This window comes from Dendrobium catenatum, unplaced genomic scaffold (assembly GCF_001605985.2).
Source record: "Dendrobium catenatum unplaced genomic scaffold, ASM160598v2 fragScaff_scaffold_501, whole genome shotgun sequence".
NCBI classification, from domain to species: domain Eukaryota; kingdom Viridiplantae; phylum Streptophyta; class Magnoliopsida; order Asparagales; family Orchidaceae; genus Dendrobium; species Dendrobium catenatum.
The window spans coordinates 1570014-1593393 of record NW_021318963.1 but is presented as its reverse complement, the minus strand read 5'-3'; the positions used below and the strand labels follow the sequence as shown (position 1 = coordinate 1593393).

Here is a 23380-nt window from a genome sequence, read left to right as displayed (position 1 = left end):
TTTTATTTATTAAATTTAAATATTAAAAAATTATAATAATAATCACCTAAATTTTATTTAAAAGTGAAATATTTCATATTTTTATAAAAATTTTGTTTAAGTTTTAAAAATCTCGCTAAAAGTTTAAAAATCCCGCTTAAAGTTTAAAAATCCCGCCTAATTTTAAAATTTTTGAAAAATCCCGCCTAAATTTAAAAATTCCCGCCCATGGCTGGCGAGCCGGCTCGAGCTCGTTAACAGTGACACGAGCTCGAGTTCGAGCTCGACTGTCGAGCTCGACTCGAGCTCGAGCTCGAGTTCGAGCTCGCTATCTATCTAACGAGCCGAGCTCGATAAGGACCAAAACTCGACTCGACTCGACTCGTTTACACCCCTACCCCCAGGCACCCTTATTACTTAAGCAATTCTGGGACCAGGAGAGGCGTACGCCTTATAGAACCTGAGGCGCACCTCAAAGGCGCAATTGCGCAATAACAGGGGAGGCGTACGCCTCAAGCAAACGGGCCCCACTCACTTAAGTGCCTAATCAAATACCCCATTCATTCCTCCCTAGCGTCCCTCGGCCGACCCAAACCACACGAAGCTGCAAAGCCCCGCACTACCCTGCCCTAGCGTTCCTCGGCCGACCTTCCCGCCGGTGAGTAGCACGTGTCCAGCCGCCCTCTACGACACCACTACTACCGATTCTAGGTTTTTTTTTAATTCAATATTTGATTTTTCAACTTATAGAAAACCTAGTGTTTAAAATTTTTTTTAGATTTGTTGTTTGATTTTGCATTTGTGCATTACAAAACATGGTTATGGGTAAAGAAAAGTCAAATACATCATTGCGGAGGGACCCTTCTTGGAAGTACAGTGTACAGGTTGCAAAGTAATCATACATGCATAAAACTTTAATATGTTCTGATTATCGTTTGTCTTTTTGAAAATAGTTGAATGGTGGATCCAATTTGGTTATTCCACCCCTGAGTTACAGAGTTTTGCAGTTAGAGTTTTGGGTCTCACTTGTTCTTCCTCTGGGTGTGAGCAAAACTGAAGCACATATAATCAAGTGCAAACAAAGTGAAAAAAATCGACTTTCAACACTCAGAATGAACTCTCTTGTTTATATTATGCCCAACAAGAGGTTGAGATATAAGAGGTTAAGGAACAAGGGGTTGAACGATGATGAGGATCCTTTGGTATGTGATGATGTGGCGTCTGATAACAAGTGGTTCATAGATGATGAGACAGATTAGCCATTATCAAACCTACAACTAGAGGATCTAAGTGTGGATGTCTTAAGGGGCAAAACAGATCAAACGGGCACATCCAATAGTACCACACCACACACATCCACTAGTACTGCAGCACAACAAGCAAACAATTGTATCTCACAATTTTTTATGTGCTATTACATTTAAAGTATATGCAATTAACAGCACACTAATCATTCTTATTGAACATGGAAGAGAAAAGTGGGTAAGATTAAAGATAATGAAGATTTGGCATTCATAGATATAATTGGAGACGAAGATGCCTCCACTGAAGACACATTTAATGATGGGACATGATTGAATTTTAGATGTTCTTTCTTATTTGTATTTTGGGAGTTTTGATATACTTCAATTTGTAGTTTTGTACTTTGAATTATGCTATAAGATGCATATATTGCATCTATTTTATTATTTTCCACTAAGTTCACTTCTCATTTAGATATTTTTATTGTATCATAGACTATTAATGTTATTTACCTGCTAGAGTACTTAAATTTGCATTTACGCAATTCTTCGTCCGTGAGGCTTTACGCCTCACACCACCTCGAGGCTTACGCCTCACCTCACGGACGAAAAATGCCTCGAGGTTTATTTATGCAATTTTAAACCTTGAAAATTCCAAATGAGGATGAGAGAAAAATGGTTAATATAGAGCTTGTTATATTCTTTGGTTATCAGAGTCTTTGCGTGATAGATGGATAACGGATCCAAATATGTGGTGGTTGATTCATGGAACTTCAACACCACAACTTCAAACAATAGTCATAAAACTTCTTGATCAGGTTTCATCCTCCTCTTGTTGTGAGAGAAATTGGAGCAAGTACCCCTCATTCAATCGATGAATCGAAACAAAATCACTCCACAATAGACTGATGATTTAGCATATGTTCATACAAGCCATCGTCTTCTATCAAGAAGACTCCAAATTATATAGAAGGCGATAAAAAGATGTGGAATGGTGTTAGAGTTGGGTTTGAGTCCATTGACGATATGAGAATATTGGAGATTGCAATCTTTATCTTGATGAGCCAAAATTAGAAGCAATGACATTTAATAATGATGATATTGAAGGCCAAAGAGAAACCCCTAAAGAAGCTAATCTTATCATTTTTTTTTACTAAATAGTTAAAGATTCATCTTGTACGAGAAAGTTTATGTTTATGTTTTCGATGTAATACCAGACATTTTATGCTTAATTTTTTTTATTATAAGCTACTCAGCTAATTATGATGTTGTTTTCTTTTCTTTCTTTTTTTTTTTTGTCATTCTTAATATTGTGATTTGATTGTTTTCTTAATTTTGATGTATGATTTAAAAAGTATAATGTCTTGTCAACCTCGTACTTGTATCTTATATTTTCAATAATTGACGTGTCACGGATCTATATAGTTTCGTGTATGTGTCATTGTGCTCATATCGATGCAACAGATTATAAACAATGTTCATTTTGATTTATTACTAATAGGACCTTGCCACTTGATTCTTAACTCATCTAAGATGTCCTTCCCACCTCAAGGATTATCATGTTGTTCACAAATTCCTTTTGTCATAGCCATGAATTTTGATTTAGCACTAGAACCAGCTACCACATTTTACTTTTTACTCGACCATTCTACCAATGTCCATTAAGAAACGTGCAATGATCAGATGTTGATCTCCTATCTACTATTGAACCTACATATTTATATAGGCTTCCAATCTGAGTTACCTACTTTTGAGCAAACTCTTTTTTCCTTGTAGTACCTTCGAAGTAAGTTATCACGTGATAAATAGCTTGTACTTGTCTTTATCTTAGATCAAGCTTGAATGATTAATCATACTTACTAAACATGCAATTTCAAGCCAGGTATAAGCAAGTTACAAGAGTTTTTTCTATCAACCTCTGATAGATGTCCCTATCAACTATTAGTTTTTCTTTTGCTTCCCCTAATTTCTAATTTGGCTTAGAAAGTAAAACTATATGTTTGCAACATAACTTAACTATTTCTTTCAAGAGGACAATTACATATTGTTATTGTGAACTAAAAATAACAAACCTTCAGCATGAAAATTTAATTCCCAAAATACTTTAAAATTTTAATTCCCAAAATATTTCAATCTACCAAGCTCCCTTTGTGTTTCTATTCCTTGTCGTTTCCAATTCAATGATATCATAATGTATAATATAAGGGCTGTCACTCCCCCAATTTCTAAACGCTTTGTAGAGGGTATAATATCCTTGAATATGTATGTATCATGCTCCTTTTATTACTTCAGCAAACCCAAACTAAGCTATAGGTAATCCATAAGATCTTATTTAGTCAAGTCACAGTGCGAACCTGCATATGAATAGCATGATTTTCCAGCATTTCTAAATTTTGCAGCTTAAATAAGCTGTTTTGTTTGGGGTTTTTGAAAAATAAAATAATAGAAAAGCACATTTCCCTCGGCATACCTCGTGATATCTTATATGGTCACTAAGAAGAAGAATAAATAATGCATATGAATAACATCGTAGAAAAAAGTAGAAAAATATTATCATCGTTAATATTCTTATAATTTCTTCAGACTTGCATGCTTCCATAGTTTGAATGGAAGAGTTATGAACAAAGCGCACTCACTTTTTAAGGCTGGCCGATCTTCCTGAAACCTCACTCTCCGGAGCAGAAACTGTACAATTGCACCGGAAACCAGCAGCTGCAACATGCTGTGTAGGGAGAACTCGATTCAAGACGCGTAATTGGCTTCGACCTCGGCCTCTACTTCTAATAAAGCCAGAAAATGAGCGGCATCGTATCAAAACAAAGAAGAGTAATGGGGAGAAGAGATAGTTCTAGGGTTTGCTCGAAAAATAACAAACATTGTCGAGGAGAGGAGACGAGAGGAGTTGGATAGGATGGTGAAGTGGGAGAGAAGAGTGCGGCTCATTGCTTATTCTCTATTCGTCTATTCCGTATATCTTCGTCTTCTCCTCTCCTCTCCTCACTCTCCGCTGCTAGCAAATGATAGAGTTGGAGGGGGAACGAATGGCCCAGATGATCAAAATGGCTAATGACGACGAGTGGGCCGCTCAGCCTTTAAGATGCAGTCGCCGCCGAAGCTCCGGCTTTACTACTTTGGAGCGGGATGAAAAGCACTTTAGGTTCAGTCGACTCATCTGATCCGCTGAATTGAAGCACAGCGCCTTAAATAGTGAATTTAGGGTTGTTTGGTTTGGACAAGTATATGTGAAAAATAAAATGTATATGTTTTTTTTTTTTTTTTTGGTTAAATGGGTGTTTGATATTAAAATATGATGAATGCAAAGTATTGGGGTTTTTATTTTATGTGTAAATCGCATAAATATGTCTTTGAATTTTAAGTATTTGGGAAGAAAAATAAATTCAAAGTAATTTAATCAAGATTCAAGAATCTAAGTTATTCATCTAGTTCATTTTTTTATGTTTTATTGTTTTGAATGTGTTCAGTCCAAATAAAAATTCAAATACATTGCACGGTGAGAACTCCATCCTCGCACACAAAATGGCATTAAGTATTCATCGGCCTTGCAAGTCCTCAGTCCCTCCATAAGCATGGTTAGAAGCAATGTCATTATCAACATCATGAGCCATTTGTCCCTTCTTGCATGATAGGCCACATGATGTAGTGGATCGTCAGAAGACTCGACTTGCAAGAACAATTTTTGGCTCCCAATCCAGGGAAGAAGAAGAAGAAGACAAGCTCTAAGGCTTCAAAGACTAAAATATTTCATTCAATGATCCCTACCCTTTTACATTAGCCAGCTATTTAAAGAGTAAAATAGAACTATCTAGAGCATGAAAGGTAAACAAGTCCTAAAGCATAATAAAAGCTAAGATGTTCATACATCATTCTTCCCTTGTGTCAAAAAGCTCGACTCCGTCGAGGCATGTTATTAGAAGGTAGGTACAATGGCAAACAAATTCCTGTATCGAAGACTTTGAATGCAGACTTCAAAATTAGCCAATGAAGAGGCTTTTTCCACTCCAAGTGAGGATGTTCAGCTTTGGAATCTTTGAATTGAACTAGCATTTCAATTTGCCAATGGGTTGGTGAATAAGAGTTCTTGGCAAATAACCAATCCGTCCTGAAGTCAACACCATGCCCCACTATAGATAGAAGAGAAATGTTTGTAAAACCCTTAAAAAACTGATTTTTTTTTTTAGTGTTGTTAGTCCGGACGAACTGGACTTAGTCCGGACGAACTGGCCTTAGTCCCGGACGAACTGAAGAAAATTGTGAAGAAATCTGCCTGGATCATGTATTGATTCTTTTACTGATGATTGTGGATTGTATCGATCATGTATTGATTACTGATTTTTGTATCTGCTGCATAGATTCACTGATCATGTGCAACTGACTGTTATGGATTTGATTGACTGACATGCATATTGTGTTCAACACAGTGCTTTGATTTCAGTTGTAGGTTTTAGGTGACCTGCTGGGCTTTTTGAAGCTCATTATATGTGTTTAATATTTTCAGGTCAGGGCATGGGAGCTGGAGATTGAGATTGATAAGGGATCCGTAGGTTTTTGTTCTTTTTGGGTTATAGTGATTTTTTTGTACTCAGGACATGATAGATTTCATTTCATGTGATTATTGTGTAAAACCTGAGTATTGTATATGATTTTTTGGGATTGAATAGAATTGTACATTGATGTTTTAAATTATAGAATTTTGTTAAATTATTTGCTATTAATTAAAGACTATAGATAGCTCTGATAAATGATTGATGGTTTTAATGGATTGATTGAAATTCTTTCCAAATTAGATATTGGGGCGTTACAATTTTTGGTATCAGAGCAGTGTTATTGGAAGAATTGATTGTTATCAGAGCTATAGGATTTGATTGAGAGTTGGGTATAATGGATAGTTCAAGTGCATCATTTTGCATACATAGTTGCATGTGTGTATCATTTATTCTAAACTGTGCATGTGAAAAGGTAAATGGATAATCCAGAGTCAAGTGTGCTAAATGAGCAACACAGTGCAGCTCCATTACCTTCAGAAAGTATGATGCAGTTGGCTACTGCTATAGCACATGTAATGGGGGATGCACATAGTAAGTTGAGTGGAAGTAAAGAAGAAGAAGCAGATAAGCATTTACAGACATTTCATAAGCATAACTGCGGTTGCTTTAATTAAAGTAATGTATAAAGTATATTATAATATAGGTTATAATATTATGTGAGTTCCAAGACAATGCTGCCAGCCTTTTTTGTTTTGGGAAAAAAAGTTGTTGTCAACTTGACAGCTGACCGTTGACACCTACTCAGGCGGAAAAAAAAAGCTAGACTCATTTCGAGTCAAATGAAAAATAAAGGCGGGAAAATTCCAAACTGAAACCGAGCCAGCTCGAGCTCGTTTACCGCAGAACAAGCACGAGCTTGAGCTCGCCTGTCCAGCTCGACTCGAGTTTGAGCTTGCTTTTTGACTAACGAGATGAGCTCGATAAGGCCTAAACTCGACTCGTTTACACCCCTACCCTAGGCTGCTAAAGATTGGATAATGAGGATAGAAAAAGATCTTTGACAGCATGCAGTGTCCGGAAAATTGAAAGGTACCTTTAGCTGTGTTTTGTTTAAAGGAGAAGCCGAGAGATGGTGTATTGGACAGCATAGAGAGAAATTTTAGGGGAAGACAAATGCTGAGATCACTTGGGATGAGTTCACTACAGTGTTCCGAATGTGGTTTGTACCTCCATCAGCCCAACGAAAAATGCAAGAAGCTTTTATTAAGTTGGAGCAAGGACGCAAGACAACAATGCAGTACGAAGCCGAGTTTACTACACTTTTACTAGGTACGTGTCTCATTTGATCCCTACTGCTGAAGAAAAATGCTATAGATTTATGCAATGATTGAATAGAGAGCTGAGACATCCGCTAGTACCCTTACCGATTCATGAGTTTTCTGAGTTGGTAGAGCGGGCCAGACTGATAGAGATTGATTTGGCAACGCCAGCATCGAGATATGAAGTCACCAGGAGGAGTAGAGATGAACCAAGTAGAGAAAGGGATAGATATAAGAGAAGAAAGTATGGTGATTCAAGGGGATCTGCATCAGTAGCATCTTCTGGTAGCGATAGTGAGTGCATTCATTGTGGTCGACGACATGGAGGTCGGTGTTACTTATTGACGGGATAATGTTTTCACTGTGGACAGCAAGGACATAGAGCAGCAATTTGTCCTCAAAAAGGATTTGGAGGAAGAACTTATTCTGGTACAGGACAGTTTGGACCTGGACGTACCGTAGGACAGAGGATTGTTGGATCAATAGCATATAGTGAAAGATCAACGAACAGGACAAATGATAGACCTGTCAATGATAGTCAGAGGGAGACTGTTGCACCATGACCTACTGCACCTACTCCAGTGGTGCCACGTGTATACAGTTTATAGCATTATGAAGATCAACGATGGCCTGAAAGTTCTACATGTAAGATTATCTTATTTGACTATTTGATTGATTGACATATGATCATGCATAGCGACATGTGATTGAATAAATTGGATGTTGTATGGATTCCAACGAGTTTTGATTTCGATTCTAATTTGATTTGATTTTGATTTGAGTTTTGATTGGATGGATTTATTTTGTATTGATTTTGCATTCGAACCCTTAAGGGAAATGTCGAGGACGACATTTTTCTTAAGGTGGGTAGATTGTAAAACCTTTAAAAGCTGATTTATTAGTGTTGTTAGTCTGGACGAACTGGCCTTAGTCCCGGACGAACTGAAGAAATTTGTGAAGAAATCTGCCTGGATCGTCTGGACGAACCGTCGGAACGAATTGAACCCGAGAGTTTCGTTCAGGGACGAAGAAAATTGGAATTAATTTCGTCTGGACATTTTGAGTCTAGAGGAGTTCGTCCCGGGACGAATGGGAATCGTCTGGGACGATCCTGCTTGATAAATATTCGATTTGAGATATTTTGAATCGTTTTTGAAGAGAGAGAAAAAGGCAGGAGATAGAAAGAGAAGGAAAAAGAAAGAAGAGGCTTGATTTCGGATGCCGCGGAATGCTTTTCGTCCGAAGACGAAGTTGGAATATTTGTTTGTCTCGAAGTAAGGACTCTGAATCCTATTTCTGATTTCGAAGACTTTGAGTTTTGATAATTCTGTGCTCAGTTTTGTGTTTTTGTTACCGAATAACGCGCATAATTTTGTATTGACGAAAATTTTACTGCACAACTTTTGATATGTTTCTGATATGATATTTTTACACGATTTGAGTATTTTCTGTAATGTTTATACCGGTTATTTTGAGTTCTGTGCGATTTTTATCAAATAGAAAATTATCAGGATGTTGAAAAATGTTGCTTCTGTACGATAAAAGTCTTATATTGTTGTTTTCCATGATCTGTGGTAATTTGGTAAATTTTTGAATCTGTGATTTTTGTGTACATTCCGTGTATTGCCGTTATGCCGTCGATTTCTCGTACGACCTCTGATTTTTCGAATTGATGATTTGAATGATTGAATATGCATACGAATGTGATAATATGATTGAATTATTGTTATCGTTACTAAAAGACAAGTGCAAACTGGTTGGACCGTTGGTTGGAGATTCTTCAGCCGACGGGCACAGAGTGACGACTCTTATTGAGCCAACGAATATGGATATGGATATATTTATGGATTTCTACAATAGCACAATGGATTATCGACATTGAAAAAAGCCTTAATAGCCAGTGATTGTACTTGTCGAGTAAGACTATGGTATTGCATGGCTTGTGTAAGTATTGTTCTTATGATCTCATTATAGATTTATTGATTATTGTATGCATTTATTTATACTGATGTATTTATTAATTTTATTGATTTTGAATGGATTTATAGATTTATTGATATCGTCAGACTTCTTGTATTGATTATTGATTTATTAATTTTGAATGGATTTACTGATGAATGGATTTATATATTTATTGATATCGACGGATTTAATGTATTGGATTGATTTCTTGACGAATGGATTTACGGGTTTACTGTTATTATCGGTTCATTGATACTGCATATTGCACGTGTTACTGTACATAGATACTGATATTGTATTGATTCATTGATACTATCGATTCATTTATATACCGTATTGAACTGCTGCATATGATTCATTGATCAATATGGAATAGGTTTTACTGTATTGATTTGATTATTTTATATGATTTCATACTGATTGATAGTATTGGCCAGAGATGATTGATTAGATTGATTTCATTGATACGATGTTGATTTAATTGATATAGACGATGATTTTTCTCTATCGATTTGACTTATCGATTTAACTGAGATTCTTCTGAATATAGATTTTCCTACTGTTTATGGATTGTTCTGATATTTGACGTATGTACTGATTTATTGAGCTTTATGGAATTCTTCCTACTGTTTATTGATTCTTTTACTGATGATTGTGGATTGTATCGATCATGCATTGATTACTGATTTTTGTATATGCTGCATAGATTCACTGATCATGTGCAACTGACTGTTATGGATTTGATTGACTAACATGCATATTGTTTCAGCACCGTGCTTTGATTTCAGTTGTAGGTTTTAGGTGACCTGTTGGGCTTTTTGAAGCTCATTATATGTGATTAATATTTTCAGGTCAGGGCATGGGAGCAAGAGATTGAGATTGATCAGTGATCCTCAGGTTTTTGTTCTTTTTGGGTTATAGTGATTCTTTTGTACTCAGGACAGGATAGATTTCATTTCATGTGTTTATTGTGTAGAACTTGAGTATTGTATATGATTTTTTGGGATATGAAAAGAATTGTACATTGATGTTTTAAATTATAGAATTTTGTTAAATTGTTTGTTATTGATTGAAGACTATAGATAGCTCTGGTAAATGATTGATGGTTTAATGGATTGACTGAAATTCTTTCCAAATTAGATATTGGGGCATTACAATTTTTTTGTACAATTCAGTTACCGGATGCTCATTTGAATTGGCTTCCTGAATCTCCTGATCAAACAGTTTGACTGCTTTCGCAATGCATCTATGAATCCCACACCCATCTATCATCGCACTGTAGCAAACCAATTCCTTTTGCTTCCATATGCAAAAGAGATTATAAGATTTATCGATATTTTTGCACTTTGAATGAAGGTCTATAAGGGCAGCAATGTTGTGATCATTAAGTAAATAAGTGCCATGGTGGCCAATGTAGGCTTGGAGAAATCTCGCTCGGCTGGGAGACTCGGATTGTGCAAAGGCAGAAACAATGGTGGCTATAGTAGTGCGGTTGGGATGAGGATTTCGACCATTACAGATATCCCGCATCAGGTGGAACAGGGCCTCTGCTTCATCAGTGAATCCATCATGAGTATAAGTTGTGGTTATTGCAATGTATGAATGTGTATTCTTAATAGGCATTTGTTCAAACAGGTTTCGTGTAGTGTCCATGTCAAAGAAATCCATTGTCTTATACAAAGGATCCCACTTCAGAAGCTCTAGTCTTACATAAGGAGAAAATATGTATGGTGTGCTTAAAGATATGTATGCATCTTGATAACTAGGAAGATGGCATTTCTTCGACCTTTCAAGTCTTTCCTTGACAACGAAAAGTTTGGAATATTTATCAACTGCATTACTAAAAACTTATTCAACAGTTTGGAGCAACTCATTCCTACTGGATTGATAAGCACTAATGTCACTATCACTTTTATCACTTGACACCTCACCTTCAATCTGTTGAGATTCATCCACTCCCATTACAATGAACGACAACCTCTTAGCCTTAGCCTGAACTTTTATGCTCTTTTTAGCATCAGCCCTCCTAACAAAATCCATATGCTTTTGTCGGTTAACATCCCTGCCATACTCATCTAACTGAACAGGCAAGCTTGAAATTTCTCGGCTAGTTGTCAGAGAAGCCTGAGCTTCAATTGGCGCTGCAGCTATATAAGCAGAGCTAGAGCCTCTATCTAGAACAGAACGTGATGCACTTACTGCAGCCTCTAACCCAACATTCTCATTAGTAATATCAGCAGCTCTTCTTTCCTCAGTCACAACAGCCCTCTGCTCATGTAACTTCTCCATCTCTTCTTCCAATTTTTTGATACTAGAAGGAGAAATAGATCTAATCGGTTGTGCATATGCACTAGAGGAGATGGGTGACGGAGTGGGAGTGCTGGGAGAACCTGATGATTGGATACACGGGAGAGGGATATGAGCGGAAGACAGGAGTAAAGGGAATGAAAGTGACGAGTCATGGACGACGGCCGAATGACAGTTGTTGACTGTGCGATCGGGAGGAGATGAATCGTCTGTTAGAGTGGGCATGTTGTGTGGGAGCGAAGGTTATCGGGCCAATCTGACGAGTTTGATGTCGCCGAGAGGGTTCAGGTCTGGGACGCTATCTGCATCCGGCCTTCTTGAGCTGGAGTGGATCGGGTTGAGGCTGGAATACACTCGAAAGGTGAAAGCGGGGGCGGAATCCGGCGGACTGATTATAGGGACAACGAAGGGAATATCTAAAGGCGAAAGCGGGGTTGGGTGTGCTGGGGGTGTGCGAAACTGTGTGGAATCAGAGTCACGAGAGCTGAGTCAGACCGATAGTTGGTGTAGTAGCGGGAGTGCGAACGGAGTGGCAGTGGCGAAATCTTAATGGAGGGGATCGGGATTGCGAGTATGGTCGCGAGATGGATTGGAGTGGATTTGAAGCGGAGGATGTCACCATCGCAACGAAAGCTCGAGCTGCGAATACTCCGGCGGCGGATCACGCCATCGGAGAGGGAGTTTGAGCGGAGCGTAGTCATCAACGACAGTGGGAGTATGGCAGAACTGATGGTGTTTGCGTGAAGCAGACGAGGAGATCGAAGAAGAAGAAGAATACCTCGGTATGGTTGCCGACGACATTGTCATCTTCCTTATTGCCCGAAGGTTCATGTTGATCCAATCCAGTGAATCCTTCGCTTGAGCTTGATAGAAGACGATCCGGCTTCGAGCATTGTCGACAGCCCACCTTCCTTGGCGTCGATCGTCGTTGACCGCCAATCTTATTTTGCAGCTTCGATCTTCATCGACGGCCGACCTTCTTCCGCAGTCCATCGATCTTCACAAGCTCCAGGCTCTGATACCAACTGATGTAGTGGATCGTCAGAAGACTCAACCTGCAATAAGGATTTTTGGCTCCCAATCCAGGGAAGAAGAAGAAGACAAACTCTAAGGCTTCAAAGACTAAAATATTTCATTCAATGATCCCTACCCTTTTACATTAGCCAACTATTTAAAGAGTAAAATAGAGCTATCTAGAGCATGAAAGGTAAACTGGTCCTAAAGCATAATAAAAGCTAAGATTTTACTACATCACCACAAACCTTCAGAGCTCTCACAAAATACAATGCAAGTCATCCCTGCAACCTCGCAACTAGTGGTTGAACTAGGGGTGTCAATATTTGACCCAACCAAAAAACCCGACCCGAAAATTTCGGGTTCGGGTTTGGGATTTCGACCCGTTTGCAAAATCGGGTCGGGTTCGAGTTGACCCATAAACCCGAAATCAACCCGGTTTGACCCGTTTTTAATTAATTTAGGATGGTTTTAATGAATTTTTATTAAATAAGTAAATGATATTTCAAAAAATTATAAACATTATTGCCCAAATTAAATTAATCTTGATTTATTTTAAATTAATTAAAGTAAATCTTACCTTAATTTGATTTAGATTTAAATAAAATATATCCGAATCGGGTCAGGTTCGGGTTGACCTCGACCCGAAGCGGGTCGGGTTCGGGTTCAAAAAACTGACCCGTTTGCAAAAACGGGTCAGGTTGAACAGTGTCGGGTCAATTTCGGGTTGGACCCGAACCCGACCCGTGACCCGGTTTTAATAGTCCTAGGTGGAACCACCTTGCTGTGCGGGTGGGCAGTTGCCCACCTATAAAAAAACGTACTTATCATGAGGGAAAATACATGAATTTGCCCTCCTATGAAATTTAAATTTGCCCTACTGCCCTTCGTACTGTTCAAAATTGCAGAAGAAGTGAACAACATACTCTTTCCCTCACTTCTTCCACTCAAGACCCAATCAAGTACACACTCGCTCCGCCTCCCCCTCATGTTGTTGCTCTCGTGCTTTGTGACTGCTTCCTTCTCACCTCACGCAATCACATTGATGCTCCAGTGCTCCGTCTCCTCCTCACACTTGTTTAGAAGTATTTTTTATCAGCCTCTCTTTGGATAATTTTCATTTCAGCTATTTAAAATTTTGGGTATTGTAGCTTATGAATCTAGTGTTCCTAGCAAAGAACCCTCCCAATCAATTTTACTGTTAATATAGGTGGTGGGTTCATTCTTTGTTATGTATGTGTCTCAACGGGTATACAAGTTTTGCTCCCCTCCTTGCTTTATATGTACATATATTTTTTATTCGTGGTTCCATATTATGATGCATATGTTTTCTTTGAATTTTATAAGTTTGTTCATTTGGATGGCTAGGTGGTATTGAGTATGCATGCATTTTATTTTAGCGCGGGTTTCATGTATGTGAAGTGTTCGAACAAATGCCCGTTAGATATTTGTGTTTTCTATGGGCATTAAATGAGGACAAAATACCTAAAATAGTAAAGAAAATCATTGCAATGCGGATGACCCTTCCAATCGAATTTACTGTTCATCTCTGTATTACTTTCTGTAATAATGAAATCATAATATAATAAAAATGAAATATTACAAAACACCATGATAGTAGATACATCAATTGATAATTCATTAATCCAAGAAATATGAGTTAGCTAAAGGTTCCATTCACTATATTGTAGGCATTCTAATTAAAACAAATATAATATAATTCAATGAACATCATTATAGCTTGTTATTGAAGCATCTTTTTTATGCATCACAAAATTTTCTAATAGGAATGGAATGTTTGATGAAATTATCGTTATCAGCCTTATTCTAATTATTTGGAATAGACAGAAAGATAAAGCAATATATGTATTGCCAGGAGCTAAAAGTAGTTCAAAATTTCTCACATATTTTTAGCCAAATTGAACCAAGTCTTCAAATTGAAACCAAATTGATACACGAGAAAAAATTAATTGATAACGCTGGGCTTAATTATTGATTTAATAGTTGGCATATAAAATTTAGTTTGATTTGACTCGCCTCAATTAAAGAATATTAATTCAATATGCTTTCTATTTTTATTTGTTTGTAAGAAAATCTTAATTTCATGATGAAGCATTTGTTAAGGCAATCAAACATTTATAGCAGATGATTTGCATGAGTCTCACATTATCATGTTGAGTATTTTTTTTAATATGAAAAAGTTTTGTGACTATAAGTAATTAATGCATTATCAGTAGAAATATGGATCGATATTTGATGAGAAAATAACGTGTGGAGATTGATATCAACAATCTTCCTGCTAATATTGGGCCTCGGCTATTTCTTTGGAGCAATAATCTGAATGACAGGGATAAAGTTTGTCGAACCTATTTGTTAAAAGGGTTACATCAATTGAAATGACATGCTTTCCCCCAAACACTGATTGGTAATGTAGCACGTAGCTTTAATGCAAAATGGTTTGAGGAATATCATACTCATTTGGAATATTGCCGCATTTTATCTTTATAGTTACATGGTTAAGCCCCAAGAATAAATTATTACTTGGCAAGGTGGTGGAGATTCATTTGTCTATGGAGGGTTTAAAAGTTACAAGAGAAAAGATAAACTTTTAGGCCATGTTGAAGAATATAATAGTGTACACAATAAGATAAAACATAGACGTGGGAACTTAATGAAGTATCAAGACTATGCTCTTTCTAATTTATGATTTAGCAAGGATGATAAAAAAAATGTCAAATCATGCCGACAATAACAGTCAATTGTGTGTGTTTCTTCTATGTCAGGGAATATTCTTTGATGGGCATGATGAATCCTATGAATCAGAGAATCAATAAAATCATTTAGAGTTACTTTAGTTTCTTGTTAGTCTAAGGACAAAGTAAAAAAAGTTTACATTGGTAATGCTAGTTCAAATTTGAAGTTAACTTCACCGAAAGTTTCAAAATAAATTTATCAAATTGCAACTGTTGAAACTTTAGTTTATATCATGGAGTATGTTGATGACTCATACTTCTCAATTTTGGTAGATGAGTCGTGTGATGTATCTACGAATGAGTTATTAGTTGTTGCAGTGAGATATGCAGATAAGTTTGGTCAAGTTATTGAGAAATTTATAAGTATTTAATATGTTCCATTAACTAATGTAGTTGCGCTTAAGGCATCTCTTGAATTTATACTTGTAAAGCATTCAATGAGTATACACAGGATATGTGTTCAAGGATATGATAGTGCATATAATATACAAGAAGAGTTAATGGTTTAAAGGCACTAATATTGAATGATAATCCATGTATATTATATGTTTATTGTTTTGCTCACCAACTTCAATTAAACTTAGTGGTTGTAGCAAAGAAACATTCATAAGTAAAATATTTTTTTAGATCATTTCAAGGATCGTGAATACTATTGGAGGTCCGTGAAAGAAGAGTGATACTTTTAAAGTCATTCAACATAATAAAATAATTTTTCATCTTACCATGGAGAAGTAGAGTAGTGGAAGAGGTTTGAACCAAGAGAACACTTTATAAAGAATTGGTGACACCCGTTGAGGGTCACATTTTTGCACTTTAATTAGTCTTATAAAAATGTATGGCTTGAAATTGTTAAGGAATAAATGATACATGATATAATACCCCTTGATAAAAAATTTGAAAATTTTTATATTTTAATCTTTTAATAAAACTTTTATGAATTCATCAATGTAAATCAATCCAGTAGAATCAACTAAAAATAATATACATCAAAATATAAAACTATATTTATCTCTCAAAATTCACATACAAACGATAATTAGATATCAATCATTATATTTATTTCAACTTTATAAGCTCATGATTATTGTTATATAAAAAAAAAATCCTTGATCGTACAAGAATTTTGAGAAAATTTTTAAATTGGAAACTTATGAAATTAGATTCAGGATCATCCAAACTCCGATTTTAGCAAATTTATAGTTGAACTAAACATCTCAAAAAGACAAACCCAACGATACAAAGTTCTATCAAACTTCTACCCAATAGTTACAAAACAATTTATATAGGATCTTAGTACATTAACACACTTGTCATTATTATAAGCATGTAGTACATTGCTTATGATATACATGTATATTATGTAAATCATTTAATTCATATATATCAAATACATTTGTTTCTGTTTTATCAATAATATTAAATAATAATATCAATCATAGCATGCATGTATCTTATATAAATAATGTCATGTCAATTATATATATATATATATATATATATATATATATATATTCCTGACATATGTATATACAAGCACTCTAAGCAAAAAATGCATCCAACTACCTATGGTATTTTTCTTGTATCCAGTCATGACAATCAATCCTACATGAATCAATCTCAATAATATCAATCATATTTCCAGGAATTAATAATATGATAAATCTTTTAATTTATCTAAGTGTTTTCATATTATAAGACGTCACTTCCTGCCCATCGGTATATCATATCAATTTGTCTAATTTTTCAAATTATTTAGGATTATACCATAAATCTTATTTAAAAAAGCCCATCATCAAAACAAGGTAGCATGTCTCCAACCAACTTGAAGCATACAATCATTTATGGCTAGTCTTTCTTGCATAATATATATTACATAATAAACAAAATGATATTATGCTTAATATTCAGCTCACTATATCATATTAATGTATGTAATATTTGCATATAAATAAAAATTAGTAAAATTCTTAAGAAATATATAGTGTGCTCTTTTTCACTATGTATATACCATTTGTAATAAGTATGCATGTCAAACACTGATATTATGAGGTTTTGATATTTTTTTATCTAACTTTTATATTTATATAAATTTCTCAAATCAAGAATTTTCACAAAAAAAAAAAAGCTTGATTAAAATTTAATATATTTCTAACCATATTTGTAGAATGATTAAAATTATAATATATTTAAAACATATACAGTGGATGACTAGGATAATTTTGAGCAATGCTTAAATGCTTGCTAAGTGTCTCTAGGAAATTAGGAAGGCAGATGATCAATCAGGAAAAGGACAATAAGATGGAAAGGCTTGTTTGTCTTCACATGTGAGGGGGACCACTTGATTAGTTTATGACTGGTTTATGAACCTTTTAGAGGGTATTTAGGCAGCTATAGTAGAAGGCATTGGAGGGAAAAATGGAATGCATAGGTAGTTTGACCATTTAGAAGTATTTTTGACCATTTGTTGACTAATTTGACCAGCCATCTAGTGAAAGTGGTTGAGGTGCCAGGTAGGGAGGTTCAGGTTGCTTGTTGAATGAACCCCAATTAGCTTGAGGGGATGGATCAAGCTAAGTGTATGAGCACATGAGTTTCTATGTAGTGAGGTTTGACCAAACATGGGGGTTTGACCAAGTCAAGCCATGCTTGGTTTGATTTATGGCAGGTTAGGGAGATGCTTAAACCATACATTGGAGTGGGTTTAAGGGTTTGATGAATTTTGAAAAACTTGATTTGATTGAATGCTACGAGTTAACTCAAGTTGACTAATCTTAAGCTCAATTGACTAAGTTGACCAAGTCAATTATTGACTAGGCCAACATGACTAGTCAAGCTCAATTCACTTGGAGGGTTGATCAAGGAAGTTTGGTGAAAAACAAATATGAGCTGGAGATTAACTGGAGGTGTTTAAGATAATGATGCCAAATGAACTACGTGCCTAAGCTAGTCCAATTGGGTCAAAATGGTCAATCACTGACCCAGATAGCCAATGATGATGATTTAATATAGAGGCCTCCAATTGAAGTGCATGTTTTAAGCATGATTACGTTCACGGAGGCTGGTGTGCTAAGCTACTTAGTAACAGTGCATGGCAATAGTTGTACAACTGATTGAAGCTTTATATAAACAAAATGATTGTTAGAAAATTAAATGATAGCTTGTGGTTGAAATTTAATTGAATATATGTAGTTGATTGATTGAAGTATGGATTGATTGAAAGTTGATTGATGTTGTGAGCTGGATTGAGGCCAATGATGTCAGTGCACTGAGCTAAGCAATGCACTGTGTCAATCGGTTGCAATGCAGGGTTGCAACTACATGTAGACATTGACTAATTTGATTTGATTGTAGGTGTGATTGAAGTGTGGCTGACTATAGTCTAATTGACGTGATTACTGAAGCTTGATTGATGTATAACTAAATATCTAGGGTGATTTTCGATCACATGGATATAAGCTGGGTGATTGACAGCTAAGTGATTGTGTAATGCAAGTTAATTGATTGATTGATTGGTTGGATGATTAACAAGTGCATGACTATCAATCATCAGATGTATAATTAAGAGTTTGAGCTGATGGCATCATACAAAAATAAGGTCAACATAATGTGCACTAGCTTTATGTATTTCCATAATTAAATTTATCTTTTTTATTCATAATTGTGTTGTTTTTATGTTCATGTTATTATTTTATTTATATTGCAATGAATTATTCTTTATAATTTTGTGAATTGGTTGTAACTTTATCATTGACAATGTCCACATGGACTGATTAGGTGAGCTATTACAACAAAAAAAAGGCTTCCAAGTATCCATAGAAATTTTCTAGCAATTCAACCAATAGGTGGAATACCATCTAAAAAATATTGGTGAGTATCCTGCCACAAATCATGGATAACATTCCTATTACAAGGTGCTACTCATAGGTGATCCAAAATAATCAAGCATCCATAAAAAAATGTTCTTTATGATGAATTATTTGATGTTTGCATAATTTGATGCTAGTAAATTATGGACTACCCATGAAAGATAATATATTTTTTGGAGATTTTTTCTACTATAAATTGGCTATGTTCATGTAATGTAATATACATCAAGCGGTGATAAACAAAATGCATGTTTCACCTAATTTATAAGAAAGAGTTTACAAAAAAATATTTTTTAAAACTGCCTTTGTAAGTATATGGGTGAAGAAAATATTAATGAAACTCCATATCAATCAAATACCTGCATATATTTTCATTATTTGTGACATCCATGCTAAAATGTTCCTTCAACTCTTATTTCGTCATAGTCGTTAAGCATCTTATCACATCAATTTGATTTTCATCAATATTTTTATCTCATCTTAGATAGTACTATGTCATCATAATCCTCTTCAAAAGCATTATTTTATGTCTTTTTTTCTAATTAGAGGATAAAACGTGCCTTACATTGATTATGAATGTGTCATTTTTCATGATACATAAAATAAATAATAACTTTAGTGTTTTTGATACCACCCTTGGAGCGGGTTAGGGGTGTAAATGAGTCGAGCTGAGCTCCTCAGATCAGCTAATCATGGGTAGGCTCTAACTCAAGTCAAACTCGAGCTCGATTCGATGGCTTGTTAGAGAACATGATTGGAGAAGGTGTGCTGGAGAAGACATCATAGGTTTTTTTTTACGTTGGTGAAGACATATGGTAGCTCATTGAAGGAGTTGTAGCTGCACCTGCAGATGTCAAAGGTGGATTCACAACTGGAGTTTGGTGGAGAAGGCATTGCAAATTTATATATATATATATATATATATATCTCAAGTTATAAGAAACTGCAACTACAACATATATAATGAGAGGAGGATCTTGATTTTGAGTTTTGAGAGTTATAGACCATATCCCATAAACATATCAAATTACCAATTCCTGAAACTGCAATATTCTAAATGCATAAAAAAATTATTTTGGACATAAATTTTGATTTGATTTTTTTATTTTGAGTTTTAATTTGGTTTAAAATGTTGAGTTTGGACCCTGTCAAATCATAATTATCAAGTTATAAATGAACGTAACTTAAAAGTTAGATCAAGACAAAGTGGAATTTTTATATTGGATTTTTGGATTTCTCAGACCCAATCTTAGTAACACATCAAGTAAAAATAAGATTTAATTATCTCATCTTGGATAGTACTATGTCATCATAATCCTCTTCAAAAGCATTATGCTTTTTTTTTGTTCTTCTCATTATCTTACATTGATTATGAATGTGTCATTTTTCATGATATATAAAATAAATAATAACTTTAGTGTTTTTGATACCACCCTTGGAGCGGGTTAGGGGTGTAAAAGAGTCGAGTTGAGCTCCTCGGATCGTCTAATCATGAGTAGGCTCTAACTCGAGTCAAACTCGAGCTCGATTCGATGGCTTGTTAGAGAACATCCTTGGAGAAGGCGTGCTGGAGAATACATCATAGTTTTTTTTTTTTTACGTTGGTGAAGACATATGGTAGCTCTTTGAAGGAGTTGTAGCTGCACCTACAGATGTCAAAGGTGGATTCACAACTGGAGTTTGGCGGAGAAGGCATTGCAAATTTTTATTTTATATATATATATATATATTTTTGCAGAATAGTAGTAAGGCAAAAAAAGGCCGTAGCTTTAATAAAGAAAAATTTACGTGAGAAATGACAACATTGTTATTTTCCAAGGAAGGCATCATCAACATCCTATGAATCAATCCCTTCCATCTCATATCTAATTTCTATAATAAAACCCATGAAATTTTTATTAATAAATTGCCACTCATTATCAACACAATTGGTCCTAAAAACCCCTTGCAACTAAACATGTAAAGGCCTATACATATATAAAACAAATATTTCAGTTTGTGATCTTCATACTTGAAACCAAACAACCCCTTTCATAAATTTCATTCAAATCTGTAACTTCAAAGATCTAAAGCTTCAGCAAATACAAGCCATCTGTACACATATAAGATCACTTACATACATAAAACACTGGACATAAATATTAACAAAGAGAAAAAAAGCTAAAAAACATGCAAAATAAAATAAAGAATAAAAAAAATCCCAAAAAAAGACATCAAAACCCAAGCTTCTAACTAGGGACTGTTTGAGATGACTACGGCTTCTTTATAAAAGTGATTGTAAAGCTGCTATGAGGAAATCAATTTTTCTCGAAAGCTGCTGTAGAATGCATCATTCAAGCAAAAAAATTATTGAAAACGGTGCAAAATAGAGGCTAATAAAAACTAAGGTTACCACCTAAAAAACAAAACAAGACGAAAGCTGTCATGAACAAAGCCTAAGGTTTCGTTTGAAACAGTTTTCTTAATGCTTTGTTTTTTAGTTCACAACCATAACTTTTGTTGGTCACACTTTTTTCGTTGCTTTTAGAAATTTTTTGTTCTTGAAAGTTTGTTTTTTACAGCAACTTTCAAAAAAGTCATTTTCTCCACAGCAGTTTTATAACTGCCTTTAGAAAAGCTATAGTCACCCCAAACGCACCCGAAATAATGTTTAGATCATAAATCAGGCTTTGGAAAAGCAGAAATAAGCAATTATGTGGTAGAAAAGTAGGAGGCATGCGGCAATTATAAGCTGCTTAGAAATAGAGATTATATTCTCCTCCTCTTTTCCAGCCCCGGATTTGCTCGCAGAGGCCGAGGCTTGTGGTACAGCAGCGAATGAGTGAAGGAAGGTGATGGAGATGGGTTCCTGTTGAGCTTCTCTGTATTGGTATTCTGGCTTGCCAATCACTTGCCTGTATATGCCACCGCTCTTCTCCTGCTTTTTCATGAATAAATAATAATCAATATTGGCATTTGCATGCCAGAAAAATAGTTTTAGGGCCGTTTGGTATCATTTATATTGATTATTTATTGTTTTATTTTATTTGTTTAATTTTAATTTAACTTAAAATAAAACATATTTATATATTTAAAAAATATTTTCTTAAATATTGAATAAAATAACTTATATAAGGATGACGGTGGTTGCCCAGAGGCAACCAGAGTCAAAGGTGGTTGATGGCAGCAAATGGAGAAATTATTCTGTGTGGTCATCGGATCGTTCATAGGCGAATCAGAATGTGCCACGTCATCTGGTGATTGCACAGAAAAATAATCCGACAACTGGAGGGGGTGCTTAGCTTTAATGGTCGGTGGCTTGGGCGGCATGCGTCAATTATTTTTTTAAAAACTCGAAACAACTTTTATGTATTTTGAATGTTTTAAAAATAATATGACTTGTTTTTAAATATAAGAAACAAATATGCATAAAATATTACATTAAACAAATATGTTTTTAAAAACAAGAAGATCAAAGAAAGACAAACAAATAAAAATGATTCCACACAGCTTTTTAATAATTGAAGAAAATTTGGGTTAGTATATAGAATCTAAGTATAATTATAATGACTTCAAATTTATTTGATTTACTGTAAAATAATTTAAATATATAAAAACAGTTAAAATTTATATCACATTTATCTAAAAAATATTTAATCATTTTGAACTCATCATGATTAACATTTAATTTCGATCAAAATATTCTGAGCTATTTTTTTTTCCAGTAATAGTAATTTAAAGTAGGAGGAGAAAGCATTATTATAATCCAAAAAAGTATATTATAATAATTATTATATAAATATAATATATTTTTATAAAATATTTTTAATAATTATTATTTTTATAATATTTGAGCTATTAAATCAAACACAAACAACGCATAAACTTCAGACCCAAAACTTCTTAATTAGTAACCAAAGTCTCCAACAAAGGAGCGATTATTATGTGCGGAGTCCGAACATTGCTTTTTGTTCGGACTCCAATCAGGAAGAAAAAAATCACACGGCTCCACCTGATTGAAGTCATGGTGAAATCCGAACTCCGCACATAATAAATTTTCCAACGAAAAGACCAATGTGAGCTTTTTTTTTTCTTTTTTCTTTATTTTTAATCATTCATTCATAAGAAACAAATGCCAGTACTCACATAATAATAATAATAATTAGCAGTTTATTTAAAAAAAAATGCAACACATGACCAAAAAATGTACAAACTAATCTTATTGATTTTTATAAATATATATTTGCCCTTCATTAACATTGTTTTAATTAGATATTTATTACACTAAATGGTTTGAATGCCGGTCACCTTTTGGAATTTCAGAATTTTTTAGTGCTAAATGCATAAAATGGCGGAACCAGATTCTCTTTTGAGGGTGAGCAAAATATGATTGTGAAACACATAATCTGATGTATGAAACAGAAAAAAAAAATCTTGAAAAGTTTACAACTACAG

At 34.9% G+C, this 23380-nt stretch overlaps 2 protein-coding genes across 4 annotated transcripts in view; both read right to left on the bottom strand.

Annotated features, from left to right (window-relative positions):
- LOC110095333 (tryptophan--tRNA ligase, chloroplastic/mitochondrial) overlaps positions 1-4404 on the bottom strand; it is a 37000-nt gene extending 32596 nt beyond the window's left edge. For 2 of the 3 annotated variants that reach the window (XM_020820837.2, XM_020820839.2), the window contains exons 1-2: positions 4096-4404; positions 3857-4000 (exon numbers count right to left, since the gene is read on the bottom strand). In XM_020820837.2, coding sequence (XP_020676496.1) covers positions 3857-4000; positions 4096-4163 — 212 coding nt within the window. In that variant the 5' untranslated portion in view covers positions 4164-4404. The remainder of the gene's footprint in view (positions 1-3856; positions 4001-4095) is intronic. The other variant, XM_020820838.2, reaches the window with a different exon arrangement.
- A 5709-nt stretch (positions 4405-10113) lies between these two features.
- LOC110095307 (pentatricopeptide repeat-containing protein At3g26630, chloroplastic-like) lies at positions 10114-10674 on the bottom strand. The gene has a single exon (XM_020820789.1). The coding sequence runs from the start codon at positions 10672-10674 to the stop codon at positions 10114-10116; it is 561 nt and encodes a 186-aa protein (XP_020676448.1).
- Positions 10675-23380: the final 12706 nt, after the last annotated feature.

What these genes read in the sequence shown, in the direction of transcription:
- LOC110095307 (XM_020820789.1), bottom strand. Translation starts at nt 10,674, where the DNA reads ATGGATTTCTTTGACATGGACACTACACGAAACCTGTTTGAACAAATG.